Below are 22134 nucleotides of genomic sequence, written 5' to 3'. Positions count from 1 at the left end.
GCGTGGAGGGTAAAAATCGTAGAGAGAGACAAAGAGATGAATGCACTAAGCAGATTCAGAAGGATGTAGGTTGCAGTAGGTACTGGGAGATGAAGAAGATTGCACAGGATAGAGTAGCAAGGAGAGCTGCATCAAACCAGTCTCAGGACTGAAGACCACAACAACAACAAGTTGGACCTACTTCCAAGAGTGAAATAATACCAGTGTTCAGGAGCTATGGCTGCTGACCAATCGACGCGTTTGTGTTTGTTTACATAAGTTTTATTCTTACGATGAACGGAGTATAGTCTCAGTGCTATTGGGAAATAGCAGAAATCGTTACAGTTGAACAAAGCTCCAAGGGCCCGATGTAAACCCTGTCAATTGTATACTAAGTTTGCTGCTGAGTTAGCCTCTTTTCTAACTACAATCTGGCATAGATCCCACGAACAAAAGAACGTGCCCAGCTCTTGGCAAAAAGCACATGTCACGCCCATCGACAAGAATAGTAGTAGAAGTGATCCATAAAACTGCTGTCAGGTATCCTTGGCATCTATTTATTGTAGAATCTTTGAACAAATTCTGAGCTCAAACATAATGACGCTTTCTCAGTGCCAGCATAGATTTCGAAAACATCGATCATGTGAAATCCAAGTCGCACTTTTCTCACATGACATACTAGAGGCAGTATTTCTTGATTTCCGAAAAGCATTTGAGTCAGTTTAACACCTACGCTTATTGTCAAAAGTACAGTCATATGCTGTATCAAATCTGTGACTGGATTGAGGATTTTTTGGTAGGGAAGATGTACCATGTTATCTTGGATGGTGTCTCATCGTCAGATGTAGAAGCAACTTTAGGTGCGCCCAGGGAAGTGTGTTAGGACCCACACTGTTCATGTTGTATATTAATGATCTTGCCAACTATATTAATGGTAACATCAGGCTTTTTGCAGATGATGCAATTAATTACAATAAATTACTGTCTAGATGAAGCTGTGTAAATATTCAGTCAGGTCTTCATAAGATTTCAAAGTGGTGCAAACACTGGCAACTTTCTTTAAATGTTGAAAAATGTAAAACTATGCATTTCACAAAATGATAAACTATAGTAATCTATGACTATGATATCAATGAATCACTTTGGTACCGGCCAACTCATACAAATAATTGGGTGTAACTTTTTGTAGGGATGTGAAATGAAATAAACACACAGGCTCAGTCGTAGATAAAGCAGGTGGTAGACGTGATAGAATACTGTGGAAGATTGCTTAGAAATAGCTCGTACGACCAGTCCTACAATATTGCACTAGTTGTGGGACCCGCACCAAGCAGGACCTACAGAGGATATTGAAAGTACACAGAGGAGGACAGCACGAATGGTCACACGTTTGTTTGATCCGTGGGAGAGTGTCACAGGGATAATGAAGGAACTGAACTGACAGACTCTTAATGATAGATGTAAACTATCCAGAGAAACTCAATTAACAAAGTTTTAATAACCAGCTTTAAATGATGATTCTAGGAATGTACTATAATCCGCTATGTATCGCTCACGTAGGGATCTTGAGCATAAGGCTAGAATAATTACTTCACGTACAGAGGCATTCAAACAACCATTCTTTCCATGCCCCATACGTGAATTCAATTGTAGGAAACCATAATAACTGGTACAGAGGAACGTACCCTCTGCCATGCACCTCATGGTGGTTTGCAGAGTATCAAAGTAGAAGTAGAACTTATCGGGCAATCTTTGCTGTAATTGTTGTACACGCGAACAAATAAATTTCACTCATTTTTCTGTGATTTTCTTCTTCTTCTTCTTCTTTGGTCATTTTGTTTCTAATTTATGATTTTTTTCTCTTTTTCAAACGAGTATCCAAGATATGACTTTGGGCCTAGGTGATTTTCGAAATCATTGTCGAGATATTTTCTCTGAATTGGATAGGTGTGAATGGAAACTTGCCTTAGAAGAGACTGAATAAGAAGTACCACGTCATCTAATAATTTCCGTCGGTCCACCTAATTTGACTTCAATTCCACATTGACACTCGGAAGACAACAATGGATAGTTTTCAAAAATAAGAAATGTACTAAATTAAGTTCGTCATTGGACGTCGAATAGAACATTTCAGCTTTGTAGCATTTTTCGTTTAGCCTAACAATTTAAAAATGAGTTTTTAACTCGAGCTATTGATCAGTTATTCTACATACCCCAGTTTCAATAGATAACCATCTCATGTCGCAAGCTAGGGGGGGGGGGTGATTTTTGGTGGTTCCTCCGCGTCATTTAGGACTGAGAAAATCTTGCAGGACTGTCGTGAGGAAGATCGAGGGAAAAAGTTGTCGTTTTCCCTAATCAAAAAGTCCAAATTTCTTGGAAGACAGTCTGCAGTTGCTGGGGAGGTTGCCAACCTAACGGAATGACAGACACACCTTATAAGTGTCAAATGTGGAACCCCTCTTTTAAGTATTTCATATAATATCGACCATCACACTAGCGTGATCTGTTCCAGTTCTCGCAGTTTCTTTAAATCTAAATTAACTTCTTTCACGCCTCTTTAATGGCTGAAGCATCAGACTCAGCATTGGATTTTTCAAGTAGTGTAAGAAGTATCGGCACAATCTTGTGAGATGTTTTACTTTGAGAAGCAATGGCAATTGCTAGAAGTTTAGCGACACTAATATCACTTGATTCGTTAATTAAAAAACTAAACATAGTATCACAGCGTCAATTCTCATAACTTTCGTAAAAAGGACCAAGGACATTCTTGATGATAGAACTACACTTTGTGAGATGTAACTTAACCTGGCCTGCAATAACACTATCCTTGAACTTAATTTTAACCATTTGCATGATCACAAGACATTGTAGCACAATGCGCGGACATAAAAAGGGCAAGTTACCCTTCAGCTTCGATACATCCTACGGATTCCTCCAATGGTTTGAAATAATTTCTGCCATTATTTGGGAGGAAAAGGAAGATACTGCAGATTTTTTCGTGATTTTTCTACATCTATTAAACGAGCTCTTAGAGCATAGCGGCACACTTTACAGAATGTTTTTGTTTTATCTCCTACAGCTTGTGATAATTACTGCACAATTTTCGGCATTTTTTTAACCACTCTTCCCTAAACTTTTGGGTGTATTGATGTTTAATTGTACCCATTTCAAAAGAAATATAATAAACCACTAAGACAAGAAGCACAAAAATGGCTACCGTACTACTACTTCTACGGATTCAGCAATAACTGAATAACAACAAACAACGTTCGCAATTCTGCGTTTGGTTCAACTGCTCGTTCCTCGACAATGGAAATACAATAATTAGAATGTAAATGTATCATGCATTACTGGAGTTAGCTAAATCAACATTTCGTTGTTTGAAACTTTTAAAATACCTGTACTTTTAACATTTTGTTCCATAAATTTGAATATGGTGCTTATTATCTTTAAATAATACAAAATAAAGTATAAAAGTTCCGCACTTAGTATTTCTTGCGCTCGTTACTTACGCTGTCGAGTACCAGTGGCAATTAAGCTTATTTTTCTTAACAGGTTTTATAGAATAAGCAGTTGGAGGCAGGTAATTTTTTCTATAACATGTTAAGAGAAAGCTGAAATACAATATTAAACTTTAGGAATGGAAAAAGAAATTTCGAAGAGAATAATATTAAGAAGGCTAAAATCCAACGATCCAATTTTTTAAAGGACCTTTTTTTTCCAAAAAGATTAAGATCTAGTTGTAAAACAACGAAAGCGGCAACATTGTGAGGGCGTCATGGGCAGCTTTTTATACAACTGTTCGGGTTAAACTCCGGCCTTTTTTGTGTCTGGACAAACTAGACTGATTGCAAATAAGTAGGTCGTTTAATATTAAAACAACAGCGATTAGTACGCTCAGACGCTCTCCTATTTAGGCATTTTCCATACTTCACTATTGAGAGCCCGATAACCGACGATCGCATGCACCGCTCTGCCTCCCAGACAGTTGCGCTGTGCGAGCTGCGAAGGCACTGCAATAGTACATACGTAAGCCTGAGTGTGCTTCATACTGCACACGTCCGATCTGCAAACATAACCTCTCGACACTGCAGTAGATGCTCTTAATGTAAGTTTGTGTGTGAGACAGTGTAACTCACCAAGGTTTTATTTGTAATCGCCAATTTTTCGTCGTCGCACTATGTGTGTGCGGCGAAATAATTCAGTTTGACCAAATGCCCAGACTTTTCGAAGTCATTGTCCAGTGTGAGCAATTTAAGTGATGGCAAGCACCATGCGACCAAAACCCAGCTCTGGTGGACGCGAGTAATCATCACCGTAACTGATCAAAAGGTGATAATCAGAAAAGGTGATAATCAAAACCGGGGAAATTTCGACCTATTAAAATGTAAAACCCAAATATTTGTTTGACGTTGATTGGAAACATAAAATGCAGCAATAACGTTCTTCCTAATTCCACTAAATGCACATGCGTCTAGCGCCCACCTGCATCTCGTGGTCGTGCGGTAGCGTTCTCGCTTTCCACGCCCGGGTTCGATTCCCGGCGGGGTCAGTGATTTTCTCTGCCTCGTGATGGCTGGGTGTTGTGTGCTGTCCTTAGGTTAGTTAGGTTTAAGTAGTTCTAAGTTCTAGGGGACTAATGACCATAGATGTTAAGGCCCATAGTGCTCAGAGCCATTTTTGTCTCGCGCCCCATCCCCCTTCCGCCCACCATGCACACACGTGTATGCTGGCACAACTTCAGTCGTTAGAGAAATTGCTCAAAAAGAAATTATCCAGGTTTGAATTCCATGCAGCGCGCAGTTTTCGATGAAGTTTCAAAACAGACCACTCACTGCTGAACACTAGGATGTGACAAAGCCATTTCTCCCTAATATCCTTTCTTCCAGGAAAATCTCAAAAGATATGCAGGAGAACTTTGCGGTTTGGAAGGTGGGTGACACGTACTTTCGGAAGTAAAGCTGTTAGAGCATGTTGTGAATTGTGCCTTTCAAGGCAAAACCCCTGCACATGTTGGAGAAGGTGCAATAAATCAAAACAATATTAAGGAGCTAACAAACCTCAAAGTATACACAGAGTACTGTTGGATTATTGCATCAGAGCTTATGTAGGGCCTATAACCCAAGCTCAGTAATGCAGCTGCAGGCCTGCTTAATCATGTACATGAGAATTATTCCAGATAAATACTTACTGAGATGGCATGGCATCTCTAGGGTTTCAATTTGTTCAAATTGTCTTGTCTCCAGCTACCCCATATATCAACTATGGATCAGGATTTATAAATCTGTAACAGTGTTGCAGGACTATATTCCTACAACATACTAGCAAGGTATGTCACAGAAAGCGTCTTTCAGATTTAAGACCACTGTTACATATTGATCCAGATGTAAAAAGCTACAGATGTGTTTGCTTCTACCACATAGAAACAAGCTATGTGGGACACAATAAGGCTGTCCTCTGCAAGAATACATCAACATTTAATCCTGTGTGCTCTTAAGCTTCCTACGGCAATCGAGTATCTTGTCACAATTTATTCACAAGCTCAGACAAATGTCCAGGCAAAGATTTTGCTACATTTCATAGCTGAAACATACTGAACACTTGCAAAGAAATATAAAATCAAACTGACATATTTAGCTTTAAGTTTATTGCGCTAAAAACAATGCAAAGAAACAATTACTTTTTGGAATTGGATGAGAAAAATCATCATGAGAACTGTCATCATATGATGATATCGACCAAGTTTTGAGGCCAGGCTACAAATATTTCCCTGACGCCAAGCACAGTGTTTTTCACAGGGTTATTGGTTGTTAGCCGTTTGAGAAATTCTCTCAAAGGCACTGATGTACAGGAATTTTATCAGGTTTTTGCCATTGCAACAGTAGAGTTTCAAATTTCATCCGGGTGCAAGATGTGAACCATCACTACACAGTGCACAAATTTCATGGGGAATTATCTAGGCAGATTAATGGTTCCATTACACTTGCTGAGTACCAGGCAGTGACACTCACATTGAGTGCTTGTACTTGGCAGGGCAGAGGAAAGTAGAGTGTTTACATTTGAAAGTTAGTCCGTATTTTTGGTAATGAAATAATCAGTTCAGTTTCAAAATATAATTTCACCATGAGACAAAATCAGAAAATTCGAGAGTGTTTTTAAACTTTATTCTAACTTGAAAACAGCTGTTATGATTCAAGAAATCAAAGACGAAGGTAGCCATACTAGAAAACAGCTGTGGAGAAGACTGTGGTTACCAAGAAGAGATACCAAGGAAGGAATTACAACTTGGTTAAGAGAATAAGAAATGGAAGACCTCAGATATTGTAGAGTTAGAGTAGTTGACTATTCACTTGATGCTGTAACTCTTAAATTCAAAAAATTGCAAGCAGCTATTCCAGCAAAAGTTAAATTACATGTGGCTTTGGTATGTTTTCTTGCAACAGGAGTTAGTTACTGGTTTCTACAATATCTCTTCAATTTCTCCCAATGAGCAGTAATCAGATTTATCCCAGGTACTTTGTATGGTATTTACAAACACCTTTGTGATTACATTAAATGTATACTAAAACAATATTCACACTTAAAGGGACATTTACTGGAATGTTTAAAGTATTATCTTATAAATAAGAACATAATAAATATGTAGATATCAAAATGAAAAAACACTAACAGAAATAAGTGTAAATCAGAGAAGCCAGTTTTTCAGAGCAGTCTGAAAAATTGAATGCACTTATATTGTTAGTGGTACGTGACTGTGACAGGGTATGGCACATATACCAGACGTGTAGTCGGGGATACACGCATATAAGGTGGAACAATAATTGTGAAATTACTAATTGCAGGCAGACTGGTACTGAGGATTGAATGTTGGTGTTGATGAAGATACACAATATGGTGAGGGAATTGACTTGATGAACGGTAATGGAAATCATAGGCCAGACTTGACTGGGAATGTTGCTTCATTGCACATAAATCCTGAAGACCAAAAGTGCTCATTCTTTTGACAACTTGTTTGGCAAATCTGTCACTAGATGCATAAAAAAATGTTCATCATGCTTGGTGTTATTAATTGTTAATTGTTGCATATAAATGCTTCAGATCCTTCTTGCCATTAATGAGATCTCTCTCTCTCTCTCTCTCTCTCTCTCTCTCTCTCTCTCTCTCTCTCTCTCTCTCTCTCTCTCTCTTTCTCGGGGTTATCAAGTTTCTGCATTGACTTGTGCTGGTGTCGTTAGAGTGTCTTCATTATTGTCACTTGTGGTTTCTGTAACACAAAAGAATGAAAATTTGTTAAAATTGGAATGTATTAATAACAACAACAAACTTAAATTTTTTTTTAAATAAAGGACCTTCTATTTTCATGCATCATCAAATCATGACAGGTCGGAAGTAATAGAAAATGGCTTTAATACTAGATGATATTTTGTGGTTGCCATGGCATTATTGACAGAAACCATGTTACAGTTCAAGCACTTTCAACTTGTTGAAGTGAATTTTGGAATACAGGAGCTACAGTAACAGCATCTTACTTGCTATAGCAGACATCTACATTTTCCATTGTATCAGTATGGAATCAAATGGTAAAAACTCAGATGGAGATATTTTCAGGGACTCCGTGATGTATGAAAAAGTGGAAGATTGTTTGTTGCAGAAAGGCAAGTTTCTAGTTAGTGATGGAGCTTCCCCACAAGTAGGTTTAGGATGAAACTTCCTGGCAGATTAAAACTGTGTACCAGACCAAGACTCAATTTGGGACCTTTGCCTTTTATAGGCAATTGTCCTATCCATGAAAGGGAAAGGTCCCAGCTTGGCACACAGTTTTAACTTCCCAGGAAGTTTCATATCAGTGCGCACTCCACTGCAGAATGAAAAATGCATTCTAGATTTAGAGTATTTCAAAAACCTGTAATGACTAGTGCAGCCTAAATTAAAAGAAGCAAGGGGTTTTGGAGATGGCTAGGCTGACTATTTCAGTAACTTTGGAGCACTGCCTTGGCAGACAAGAATTGTTCATAAGATATCAAGCACCCTTTAGAAGGTCTGGATTAATGATTTAAATAAGGCCCTTGTAACAGAAGATGTAAGATGAGCTTGGAGAATAAATGGACCTACAATTTCAGTCCAGATGTTAGTTGTAAACATCTAATGTCTGTCATGTATTGTAACATGAGGATATTCATCCACCCACAAAAACTCTTCGTGGAATTATGCTAGTCTGTCTTTTCAAAATATTTCCTTGCATGTAAGCAAGACTGCAAATAGAAACAACTGATTAGCAGCCTGTGAAACAAACCATTTGGAAAAGCTTTTCCATGGCCAGTTATTGGCATGTAAGATCTTGCAAACTTTGGAGATAGTATGGATACATAAAGTTCCTATGAAAAAACTCTAATATTTCTTCCTCTTTGTGATATTGCAACATATACGGTTACAACAGGCTACAGACAGACTTTGTGATCAGGCTTATGAGCAAATGTTGATCAATCTTGATATACCGTTTGTGATGCCGTGTATAATATGCCAGCAATGTGATGATAAATAACAGTGGTTGTCTGTTTGGAAACACATTTTGTCACAACCTGACATCCACATTTTCCCACTCACAATATGAATAATCTATCCGGGCTAAACAGGACACTTACCAAGTAATGTATTTCTGCTGTGCTTGTGAAACAGTCAAGATGAACTAGTCTCAAATTTAAACAAATGTCAAATATAAACATGTTGATGCAGTACACATCACCATTGTAAATATAGTTAGTGCAGTAAGAGATTGACTTGTAAAGACGTAGCTGCAAAATGAATTTTAATTATTGATCGCAAATGTCACTTGCTAAATTTTTCCTTTGGTGCATCCATGTTAAACTTTCATTATAACTCTAAAATTGAAGATGTTTGAAAATATTTTTACCTGGACTTTTCTTCTTATTGTGATGTGAGCAATATGCCCTTAGGTTTTGTAAAAATATTTTCAAAACATTCTGTAGATGGAAAATTGAAATTGTAAGTATATTTTCTTCTTCTCTATTTCTGAATGGTGCTAGCCAGTTTCACTTATAAATGGTTATTTTTTATATCCATTAGGATCACTGCAGTAGAGCAATTGCAATATTCCTAATGGACATATTTTTCTATTTCATACTTTTATTTTTTAGTGTCGAATTGACATTTTTGGTGTATGAATAAACCTATTCTTTGTGGATATTTTATCCCCTTTACACCCTAACTTGTTCATTCTGTCTGATACTTGTGAATTGATTAAAGTAAGAGCTCTATCGAGAATGTAATTTCAAGAAAGGCTGCATCAGTAACTGTATTAACACTACAAAAAGATGTAGGCTGTTAGTGACATCATGTGCACCTTTTAAGTATCATTGTAATCTACCAATGTTGTATACAAACACATAACTATCACCCAAGTGGCATAAAAGAGGTTACATGTATCTTCTGCAAAATTTATTTTGTGTGCCATACCATATCTTCAAACTCACTGACTTGGTGATATAAGAATTATTATAAAATGTTACCGTACCTTGCATAAATTTCTGTGACACTCGTGTGGCAGCAGTATATCACAATCCCAGAAGTCTTCATTATCTGACTGTGGGTCCGGTTGTGAACAAAAATCAGCAATAAAACATAATAATAGTAATAACACACAAGATTAGAGTGTGTAGTTCAAGTTCTAATTCTACATAGAGCAAGAACTTGGGAATCCCATCCAAGACAAAAGATAACTTAAAAAATAAAAGCATGGAACCTTGTTAATCACTATTTCTGCAAATTAATGTCTAGATCCAAGATCTGAAAAATTCTGTTCACTACATGAGAAGCATTTTGCTGGGGGAACCTAAATAACACTGAAGCAGTATTAACAAACAGTGGAAAATCCAGGATGGAATGTAACAATATTGTGAAAACTCACCATATAGCGGAGACACTGAGATGCAGATAGGCACAAATACACAAATAAATATTTGTGACAATCTTTTTATTGTGCCTTTCTGTGACTCAACATCTCGGCTATATTGTGAGTAGCAACTTTCCTTTTCACAATACTGTTACCAGCGAAAATATACTTTGAAACACTAATTAAAAGCACTGCCTAGATGATGGTATGTGTACTTAATGAATAAATGTGAAACTTATTATTAACTAAGGACTAAGGCAGACTGCCATCTGACATATGTCTGACCTCAGTCACCCCTGACGCGTTCTCTTCCAAATGATGATCTTTCACTCCTTTGTAGTCCACTGTGATGTCACACAAGTCACTGTAATACTGTAAAATGAGGTTAATCCTATCAAAAAAGAAGGTTTTTTTAAAATTTTGTCCAATTACTTTTGTGATATCAGAATAAAAATTCATTATGATAATTTCACAACCTTGATAATGATATATACATGTATTACATTATTTTTAGTTTACAATTGCAGTTATTATTTTAAGTTAATTGTCAATCAGTTTCACCTCCTCATTTGGGGTGAATCAGATCACCACTGTATTTTGTATGCAGGAACGGAATCAGACTTCCAGTGGAGTGGAGTGAGTCTGATCACTACTTTGATTTCAATTGAGATATGCCTGTACAATATCCCCAACGTCATTATTCCTTAAAGGAAACTCCCATTTCACACAACACAATAATCCTTCAACCAGACTTATTTCCTCACTATTGGTTTACCCTGGTTGGCCGCCTATGTTGTATTTGTATCTTTCCTTGAGTTTGTCATTTAATGGGTATATGGAACTGTGTATTGCTCTGAAGCTTTCCCGATGCTTAATTTTCCTCATTTGATAGCTTTCACTGCATATAGATGAAATTCTTTTTTTGTAGTTAGATTTCCATGTTGGTCCCAGAATCTTTCAGTATACTCATTTGATCAGATTCACCGTACAAAAATGTCATTTTGTAATTAGGCCTGCTTCGTGACTAAGCAGTAATAGCAATAAAACAAGAAAACGAAACAGTATCACTTAAGACAGTCATATGCAAGTAATAATATTGCAACTTACCAATTGTATTTTAGAATTAACAGGGGGCAGTAGAAGTTTTGCACTGTTGTGGTGACTATATGAGTGTAGCACAAGAATCACACACCTACTGACAACACAATTTGCTGGTTGCACACACTCCAACACGCCATTGTTGTTGACAGATCAGACAAGAATTCACGACAGTGGTCAGCTGCAATGTAATTGTTAAAATGCTATGCTCAGTTATCCAAACGTGCAAAAACCTGATCAGATTCACCTCATTTTGCAATACAAATTATTTTCCTATCAACACTGTAGCATCCTATATCATTTACTCCGGTGAAAACTATTTCAGAACATTCCCTGAAATAATTCTCACTTCATTCTTGCTCTTATCAAATGTGTGTTTTTGAGAGACTAATTTTCTTTCCTTGGTCATCCATTTGTTGGACTAGTCCAGTTGCTTGTTGCCAAGGGGTGTGTGCCCTTGCAAATTGCATCAAACTTTTAGTCTGTGCTTTTGTATTCTTATGCCAGCCCTCCAAATAAATTTCTGTAGATGCAGTGTGAAGCCCACTGTTGTGACTCACCAAACTTGGGCATTCAGCTGCCCTCATCGGTGCAACAATGGTTGCCTCCTGCCTCTACATGCTATCATGGATTCTGATTTCAGTACACGTTTAAAACTGAAATAACTCATGATCTATAACTCTGACCACAATGTGGTTTTCATCAGATGCTCTTAAATACCTGACTGCACACACCTTCTGTTCCAACCTCTATCTCCTTTCACTCATTTCTTGTAGCAAGGAGGACATCAAGAATGAGCAAGATCAGTGATTGTGCATATCACTGCCAAGTCTCACAGTGAAACCAATAATGGGACAATGCTCAGGAAAACACAAGTATTTGAATCCCAGTTCACAGCACTGTGTAGCAAATGGTACTCTTCAGTGTAGGGCCTGTACATATAGGACTACAGTGTGAATGGGTATGCCTTAATATGATCTTGCAATAAGGAAGGAGTTGACTGTTTAGACGATTATCACATCAGTGGTAATTTCTGTGGAGAATATATGTTTGAGATGCATAAACCATTTATCATATTATTATGTTGTAGGGAAGGTCTATATGGGTCTCCCTGGGATGTGTAGTTACAGATGACCCCATGAAAAATGAAGACGGTATCAGTATTACTGCTGGCTCACTGTGTCCTTTGCAATTTTGGGAGGGAGGAGTGGTAATAAGTAGTACAATAATCAAAAATGCCCAGTTATGACTACCATTGAGTGCCTGCATCTGAAAAACTCACTAAATGTCTGTCCTATTGAAAATGTTTCATGTCTTGAAGCATCTGATGTTAATGTTGTCTTGATATGGTCGTACATTTCAAATTTTTGTGTGTTAATGCCGCTGGCCGTTGTGGCCGAGTGGTTCTAGGCTCTTCAGTCTGGAACCGCCCAACCGCTACAGTCGCAGGTTCACATCCTGCCTCGGGCATGGGTGTTAGGTTTAAGTAGTTATATGTTCTAGGGGATTGATGACCTCAGATGTTAATTCCCATAGTGCTCAGAGCCATTTGAATCATTTTTTGTGCTAATGCCAAAGGGCCAGTCATAACAGAACTTAATAATGGTGCAGTTTTGAGGACATTTGTATCTAACTGTGACTCAACTCGGCACTAGAGAGTGAATGGTTAAAATGTAGTGAATGATTAAATGTTTTTGACGAAACTACATTAAACAAACTCCTAAAGTAAATGTAACAAAGTTTCATGTTTCTTTTCCAGATGGATAAAGTTTGAAGAAGATGTAGAAGAAGGTGGAAATCGATGGTCTAAGCCACATGTTGCTACTCTCTCTTTGCACTCACTCTTTGAACTCCGTTCTCTCTTACTCAATGGCACTGTGATGCTTGACATGGAAGCAGCATCTTTAGAACAGGTTGTTGATCTTGTGCTAGACAATATGATCAGTTCTGATGCCTTACCATTGGAAAGCAGAGACAAGGTAAATATCTTAAAATTCACTCCAGCATTGATTGTTGTACATAAAATGCATTAACACGACACATTCAGAAGTTTTTCTTTTGCTAGCTCTCGAATAATATTGTACCCAGAAGGTAGCTATTTGTATTCTGTCACCAAACTTTGCCCTGATTTCCAAAGTTGAGTTCCAAACCCTTCCACAGTGGCTCATGTGACACCATGCTGTTGATGATGAATCATCAAATGGATTTACAGTTGAGCTTGGCAGCTCCCTTGACGCTATTCAAGAAGAGGAGGCTTTCCTTTCTTCCACTACACACAACACAAACACAACGTTATCTTGTACATTCACTTACTGCAGTCACTTACAACACACAGTCAAGTTATAGACATCTTATATGTAAGCTGCCAAAGTGATGACAGTTGCTAAGGTTTGCTTCAAGCTATTGTATCTGTAGAAGTCAGTACGATGAGGAGTAAGTACTGTGGGGTGTCTAATGTGCAACATTTTAAGAGTTGCCTATTAGACACCATTGTCTGATGTAAAAACAAAAATGTGTAAAGATAAATTTGGTAGTGGGAAGTCCTGGATGAAATAAAAATCATGGAAGGAGTAAAGACATCAACTCGCCATATAGTTGAGATGTTAAGCTGCAAATAGTCACATAAACAAGACTGAAAATATTGCTAATATTTCAGCCAATGCCCTTTTTCAAAGCTAACTAGTGTAGCGCATGTACACATACGTGCGCCCAGACACACACACACACACACACACACACACACACATTTTCAGTTTTGTTTACTTCCCTGCTGATTGCTCACCCCAACTAAAAGGCAAGATATGAAGAGAATATCTTTTGAAATCAATGTAAGTATTGTAGTTTGAGAACCTGAATCATTAAATGTGAGTAGCATGCATGCTTTCAGATAAATCAAAGTGGTATTATGTAGATTTCAAACCATTACTGTAGGAGCCAAATTACGTAACAAATGCAAGTAGTTTATACTTGGCGATAGCTGATTGTGATGATCACACAATATGTCTTCCCACATAACATCATGTTTGAAAGTATAATACTAGTTATTTGTTTTGCCATGTGAAATGGGCATGTTTTATTCATCCAGTACTTAAAGATACTGTGAATCTTCAAATTTATTCTGTTAAGCATTATTTTGTCACTGTTGAGCATAATAATCTTTGTTAAATTCAAGTCATTTAATTAACTTTCAGACAACTGTTTCATGGTCTTACTGTAAAGGGGCATTTTTCCCCCTGACTCTTGAAATGAGTTTTGTTTCATAGGCATATGTACACCATACAAAAGACACATTTCTGGATTAAAGGAGACCACTCACCGAAAGAAGCATTGAACTGTCGCTAGGCAGAAAGAAAGCTTTCTAGCTATCAGAGTAATCCTTTTATGAGCTAGAGTAAGATACACATAGAAAACACACCTATGCACACATACACATGCCTACCTACACACATATGCCCCTAAAAGGAGCCAACTGGACTAACAGCGCCAGTGTTGCATTTTGGCAGTTGGACTGGTTGTGGTGGGGGTAGCATTGGGTGGGGAGGACAGAGGGAGGAGAAGGCAAGAGGTAGGATAGGAATTGAGGATGGGTGGCTAGTGGCACAGAGGGAGGCAGCCAGTTTTCTGGTTTGGAATGTGGGAGGGAAGGGCATCTAGCCACGTGATGCATGATTGTATGTGCCAGTGGGGAGCTGTGTATGCTGATGGTCATGTAGAGACATGAAGAATAGAGTAAGGGGAAACTGTTGGGTTGAGGGTGTGGGGACACTCGGTTACCTGAGATTGATGCCAGAATGATTACTGGAGCAGATGATGTGTTGCAAGGATAATTCCCATCTGCATAGTTCAGAGAAACTGGTGGTGGAGGGGAGGGTCCAGATGGTCCAGGTTATGAAAAAACTATTGGAATTGAGCATGTTGTGCTCGAATGCATGTTGTGCCACCAGGGGTCAGCTTTATTCTTGGCAACAGTTTCACAGTGGCCATTCATGCTGGTGGACAGCTGGTTGTCAGTCATACCGACTTAAAAAACTAAACAATGAAAACTCCAGGTGGGAATATCAACAACGAAGGAAAAGATAGATTACTAGTTGTTATAAAGAAGATCTATTAAGTTCCAGATAGGCACAATTAAAAGAAATTTACCCAAAGCTTTTGGCCACAGCCTCCATCAGCAAAAGAGAAACATACATTCTTCATACACACATAACACATAAGTAAACACACCTCTCTCTCTTTCTCTCTCTCTCTCTCTCTCTCTCTCTCTCTCTCTCTCTCTCTCTCTCTCTCACACACACACACACACACACACACACACACACACACACACACACACACACACACATATATATATATAAGAAACTTCCACATGGGAAAAATATATTAAAAACAAAGATTCCAATACTTACCAAGCGGGAAAGCGCCGGCAGACAGGCACATTAACAAAACACACAAACACACACACACAGAATTACCAGCTTTCGCAACCGATGGCTGCTTCTTCAGGAAGGAGAGGGAAAGACGAAAGGATGTGGGCTCCAAGGGAGAGGGCAAGGAGTCACTCCAATCCCGGGAGCGGAAAGACCCCCCCCCAGGGGAAAAAAAGGACAGGTGTACACTCGCACACACACACACACACACACACACACACACACATCCATCCGCACACACACAGACACAAGCAGACACACTTAAAGGCAAAGAGTAAGGGCAGAGATGTCAGTCGAGGCGGAAGTACAGAGGCAAAGAAGTTGTTGAAAGACAGGTGAGGTATGAGCGGCGGCAACTTGAAATTAGCGGAGGTTGAGGCCTGGCGGATATCGAGAAGAGAGGATATACTGAAGGGCCAGGCCTCAACCTCCGCTAATTTCAAGTTGCCGCCGCTCATACCTCACCTGTCTTTCAACAACTTCTTTGCCTCTGTACTTCCGCCTCGACTGACATCTCTGCCCTTACTCTTTGCCTTTAAGTGTGTCTGCTTGTGTCTATGTGTGTGTGTGTGTGTGTGTTTGTGTGTGTGTGTGTGTGTGTGTGTGTGTGTGTGCGAGTGTACACCTGTCCTTTTTTTCCCCTGGGGGGGGTCTTTCCGCTCCCGGGATTGGAGTGACTCCTTGCCCTCTCCCTTGGAGCCCACATCCTTTCGTCTTTCCCTCTCCTTCCTGAAGAAGCAGCCATCGGTTGCGAAAGCTGGTAATTCTGTGTGTGTGTTTGTGTGTTTTGTTAATGTGCCTGTCTGCCGGCGCTTTCCCGCTTGGTAAGTCTTGGAATCTTTGTTTTTAATATATATATATATATCTGGCAGTGTGTGCAAGGTCTAAAAATGCAGTGTCAGGAGGTTGTGGGGCAGGGAGGTGAGGGAAAAAGAAGCGAAAAAGGAGGGGAGGGGGGGGGGGGGTATGGGTGTGTGCATTGGCAGAGGGTGGCAAACAAAGAGCATGGGAGACAAGAATGGGGAAAAGATGATAGGACACAGGTATGGGTGTAGGTTGTGGGGACAGTATGTTACCATAGGTTGAGGCCAGGATTACTAAGGGGGTGAAGAATATCTTGTAAGGATAATTCCCACCTGTGCCATTCTGGAAACCTGGTGATGGAAGGAGGATCCAGATGGCTCAGGTAGTGAAATAGCTACTGAAACCAGGCATGTTATGTTCAGCTGCATGTTGTGCCACAGAGTGGTCTTCTTTGCTCTTGGCAGAGCTGGTAAATGATGTTGCTGCTTTCAAAGGTGGGCTGGCCCCTAATGAGGTAGGACAAATCCATGACAGGACTCTTAAGTGCTGGGTGGGTGTATTGGGCAGGTCTTGCACCTGGGTCTTCCTTGTGGCAAGGGGTTGGTTAGTATTGGGAGTGGCTTAGCGATGGACTAAGACATTATGGGGGGTGGTTGTACAACAGAACACCATTTGAGGAAGGCTGGGAAGGTTATTTGGTTGGATATACCTCTGTTTCAGGGCATGATAGGTATTCAAAGCCCTGCCAAAAGATGTGCTGTGGTTGTTCCAGTCTGGGTTGGTACTGGGTGACAAAGGAGGCCTGGTTATTGGGGGGGTGGTTGCAGGATTAGGGGTGTGAGGGTAAATGGCATGGGACATCTATTTGTGGAATTGGTCTGGGGGATAGTTCCTGTCTGTGAGGGCCTTGGTGAGACCCTCAGCATACTGAACAAGGGAGTTTTGTTGCTGCAGATATGTTGTCCTCCAGTGGCCAGGCTGTATGGTAGGGATTTTTTGGTATGGAAGGATGACAATTGCAAAATACAGGTACTGTTGGTTGGTGGGTTAAATGTGAACAGAGGTGCTGATGGAGCTGTTGTAGAGGAGACAGTTAATGTCTGTGAAGTTGGCTGAGGAGAACCAGGTGGACTGAGTGGGACAGAAGTTGTTGAGGTTGTGAAGGAATGAAGACAGGGTGTCTCAGCCTTGAGTTCAGAGCATGAGGATATCATCAGTGAACCTGAACCAGACTAGTGGTTTGACATTTTGGGAAGCTAGGAAGGTCTCCACTGGGTGGCCCGTAAACAGGTTGGCATAGGGGGCTGCCAGGTGGGTGCCCATGGATGTTTGTATACCTTCCCTTCAAGGGAGAGGTAATTGTAGATTAGGATAGAGTTAGTAAGGTGTATGAGGTAGTGGGTTTGTAGTCTGAAGGACACTGGGAAAGGTAGCATTCAATAGAAGTAAGACTGTGGGTATGAGGGATGTTGCTGTATAGGGAAGTGGCATCAACAGTGATGAGTAGGGATCCAGGAGGTAAAGGGGTGGGGATGGTGGAGAGTCGATGAAAGAAATGGTTTGTGCCTCTGACATGGGAGGCTACATTATTAGCAAAGTGATTGGAGGTGTTGGTCAATGAGGGCTGAAATTCTCTTAGTAGGCACACAATAACCAAGCTCTTAGTTTGCCGCCCTCTGCCAATTCACCTGCCCAGCTTTCCCCCTCCTATCCTTTTTTGCTCCTTTTTTCCCCACCACCTTGCGCCGCAACCCTGCCCCACAATCTCCTGACATTGCGCCTGTTGGCATTCTAGTCCCTGTACACTCCGCCAAACAGTTTTTGTCCCTCCCACCACCCTTTCTCCTTCTCCTTCTCCTTCTCCTTCTCCTTCTCCTTCTCCTTCTCCTCCTCCTTCCCTTTCCCCTTCCCCTTCCCCTTCCCCTTCCCCTCCAGACTGCTGCTTGTATCCCATGTGATAGTTGCATTCCGGCTCGAGCTGCCAGAGTTAGCGGTCATGTATGCATGAGGTGTGCTTGCTCTTGTATATGAATGGTGTGTGTTTCTCTTTTGCTGATGAAGGCTGTGGCCAAAAGCTCTATGTTAGTGTCCTTTAATTGTGCCTGTATGCAACTTGATTTGTCTTCTTTAAGGTAAGTAGCAATCTACAGAATCTTTTCCTACAGTGTCGACATATAAAACTGTAATTGTTTGCAGAGAACTTGGCATACGATGTGGCTGCTTTCACGTGTGGTTTGGCCTCTGATGGGGTAGGGTAAGCCAGTGACAAGACTGGAGTAGTGAGCATTGGGTGGGTGGATTGGCAAGTCTTGTACCTTGGTCTGTCACAGACATATGATTCCTGTGACCAGAGGTTGGCTGTGGAAGCAGTGTAGGAGAGGATTAGGATGTTTCATAGGTTGGGTGGGCAATGGAACACCATTTTATGAGGGGTAGGAAGGATCTTGAGTAGGATTTCCCACATTCCAGGGATTGGCAAATGGGGGGGGGTGAGATGCTCAAATGGTCAGGTATTTCTCTTGCTGGAACTGATTTTGTACTTTGCATATGTTTAGTTACTTCTGATGAAATAGTGTTTTCACCTAATCTGAATGTTTAAACCTGTGCTCTTAAAGGTGAGGGAAGTACTTCTCCGACGACATAGGCATCAGCACGAGCGTCGCAAGGAGAATGCAACTAATATGTCACGCCTCCCAATTATTCGTTCACTAGCAGAAATTGGCAGAAATCACTCCTCTTCCAAAAGTAAGCATCTCTTCCTTAGTTTAATGACAGTTCTTCAGCATTGAAATTAATGTCCTATATTGTTTCTGTAGGCTTACACAAAATTTTAATTTTGCCTGTAAGTATTGTAATGTCCCAAAAAATAACCACTTGGTAAACTTTGTGTTGTGATATATAAAATTACTTTTAAGAAAGTAAAGCAAGATTACAGACATTTTTGTAGTTGCAGTAAGTGTATATGCAATCATTGCAGTTATTTTCAGAAAGCTTGCATGAAGGAAAGCCAATAACAGTCATACCTTTGATGGACACAATGAAGATAATGACATTATGCTTCTCTGTTTTATATTATTAAGTAGTTGCTTCTACAGTGGTAAATTTTTTTCTTATTGTACACTAGGCTGGCCCAAGTGTTTCAACTTTCTTATAGTTCATCTCTCTCCCCCAGTTTTGTTCCAGACAACAACAAAATTATATGTCCAAAATTGTAGTTCAAACAAAACAACTGCAAAGTGGTGCCCAATGACCATGATGATCCAAAATACTCACCAGGAAGGTCTTTTTTCAGGTTTTTAAAAATTATGCCACATGCAGTCACCTTCAGACACTATTAATAGATGTTAATGAGAGTTTTCATTTATTTAATTAACATGTAATCTTTATTTCCAGAAGCATATGATTGTTAAATCGATATGAAAAACACCAAATGTTTCCCATGCAGATGATATTACATGTTTTTTTCCCCATTAATATCACTAGGTAAACTTACACTGGTACTATTAGAATTGTGCTTTTATTATTAGTATTATTATTTGATGAATTTATTTTATAACATAATTTTTTAATAATGTTATATGCTTGGGTTATTTATTTTGTAACCAAAAATATTGTTTGACTTCAGTGGTTTTACAGTTCTTGTTTCAAACTACTAACAAACTGTCAAGCAATTTTTTTTTACTTTTATGGTTTACAACAAAGGAAATCACAGAACAGTTGATTCTAAAAGCTTCCATTTTTTGGCAAAAATCATAGATTCCTGCAAGAAGAAATGACCACGGTGTTAACAAGTTATTCAAACTCTGTAATTTATGGAATTGCTTACAGAAATCTTTGATTAGAATTGCAGACAAAACAAAAGGAAAGAGAGATCTTTAGTTGAAATTATGGATGATCTCTTAGGCATAGATAAGACATCATCTGGAACAGATGAGAAAAGGATGATAAGGGTGTCATAATGCTTGCTTGTCAAAAGTGATAATGTGCCTCCACTGCTGGTGTATATCAAAAACTAAACCACTAGGGAGAAAGATCACTGAAGTCAATTCCCTTGGGAACTGCCAGGAGAGGATGTACATGTGAAGAAATGCCACTGATCAGCCTGATAGATCAAGAACAGATGATTCAACATGAACCAGTGAAAGTAATGATGATAATGACAACTTAGAAAGTCATTCATATTCATACAGCAAAGACCAGTAATAGTGATAAGTGTAGCAGCAGCAAGAAAAAGGTATTTACACATTTTTATTCCCTGCTTCTGTGAAGCTGTTGTTAGGGGAAAGGTTGATTAAAAATGAGGTTTTACATATAAATATCTGTTACAGAAGCTTTCATGTATGATTCTGAAAACTGGTAATAAATTATACTTGTTTTCAAAGTCTTACAAGTAATTTGAAATGAACAAGACACATAGAAATAAAGCACAAATATAGCCATAATGACTGTTAAAACTAAGTTTTCTGCTGGAATGGAAAGCTACTTTCAGCTCACACTGGTGTTAAAAAGTGTGATAGGATAGCAATAATAGGAACTTGGTAAGGAAAAGAGCAGTTGCAGGTGGTCCCTGAAATCTCATAATCTTCACGAGAAGCACAAACAGTGTGATTTTTTACAATTTTTGTCCCCCTCCCCCCTCACACACACACACAAACAAACAAACAAACAAACAGTGACTTTTGAGAACTTTTTGAGTTAACACGCAGCATTTCTGAATAACAGTATAACAGCATATTGTTTGTGATACTGGGAGCTTATCTTGATTCACTATTAATGAGTCAACTGATAAATTGTCAAGATACTGATCTGGAGCTCAGTAAGGTTACAGAAAAAAAGAATCCACACATATCTGGTTCTCAGTTCCTGGAATGATGACTCCATTGTTACATGACGATAATGATGATCATGACAATCTAACAACAGGTAAGTCAAGGCAAGGAAAGTATGTTGCAAGTTACGCCATTGGCAGATGGATGTGAAGAAGAGGAAGAAAAAAACCATCAGCTGAAGACATACAATCTTCCGAAGTGATATTTTTTTAATACTTCATATTCTTGTGTTTGGTAATCTTTTGTACAAAAACTTTCTTCATACGATATTCTATTAAGACAAACTTCCTTCACAAAGACTTTTCAGCATGAATTATTATGATTACAATAGGGAAACTGTGTGTGGGAAGATGTATCAAATGCCTTCAAGATTGAAATACCACTCTAACAAAAGATTAAACTGAGAAATGATCTTTTTATTGGTGGTTACTGAAGAGCATAAAAGATATCCAGCTGTTGCTAAGACATTCCTTAGGAAAAGTTAATGTTCAGTGTCTGTTTATTCACATGATGACTTGGTTCCATAAAGGTCAGAGGAAAAAAAAAGAAGGAAAAAAAGTTTTTCTTATAGATGTTGCATGCATTATTAATGGAAACTAGATTTTTCTTACATCTTTCATGTAATTCTAACATACACATACAACAGTCATATTTATGGTGAAGTTCTGATATTATACTGTTTCAGAATGATAATTGTTTCAATATATTTTATAGTGTCATCTTTATTGAAAATGTAACCTCTTCCTTCCTGAAATAAAAAGCACTAATCTATGGCTCATTGATGTATAATGCATACATGCTTGTAACAGCAGGTATGGACAACAACGTAGGTGCCCAAACTCACGATGCTGCTGAAGGTTCTCTGGTGTCGTTTTAATATGAGTCAGGTCAAGTGAGATTCTTGTATGTATCCATGTTTGTGCCCCCCTACTACTGCTAATACTATATTTTCTGTTGGTTGCACTCTTCTAATTTTTCATTTAGTTTCTCCAGTATTTATATTTATCTCAAAGAACTCTGTGACATTTTAGCTCTTTCAAATTTTAGAATTTGAAATTCAGAAAATAAGAGTATAAGTCAAGGA

At 39.0% G+C, this 22134-nt stretch overlaps 1 protein-coding gene across 23 annotated transcripts in view; it reads left to right on the top strand.

The window, feature by feature from the left end:
- LOC126336946 (sodium bicarbonate cotransporter 3) overlaps nucleotides 1-22134 on the top strand; it is a 1595930-nt gene that overhangs the window by 1363533 nt on the left and 210263 nt on the right. For all 23 annotated transcript variants that reach the window (XM_050001142.1, XM_050001133.1, XM_050001132.1 and 20 more), the window contains 2 exons: nucleotides 12750-12969; nucleotides 18837-18966. In XM_050001142.1, the coding sequence (XP_049857099.1) occupies nucleotides 12750-12969; nucleotides 18837-18966 (350 nt within the window). The remainder of the gene's footprint in view (nucleotides 1-12749; nucleotides 12970-18836; nucleotides 18967-22134) is intronic.

The sequence above is a fragment of the Schistocerca gregaria genome, chromosome 2 (genome assembly GCF_023897955.1).
Source record: "Schistocerca gregaria isolate iqSchGreg1 chromosome 2, iqSchGreg1.2, whole genome shotgun sequence".
In the NCBI taxonomy this organism is placed as follows: Eukaryota; Metazoa; Arthropoda; class Insecta; order Orthoptera; family Acrididae; genus Schistocerca; species Schistocerca gregaria.
Note: the sequence above shows the minus strand (reverse complement) of the source record. Positions and strands in the feature narration are given on the sequence as shown.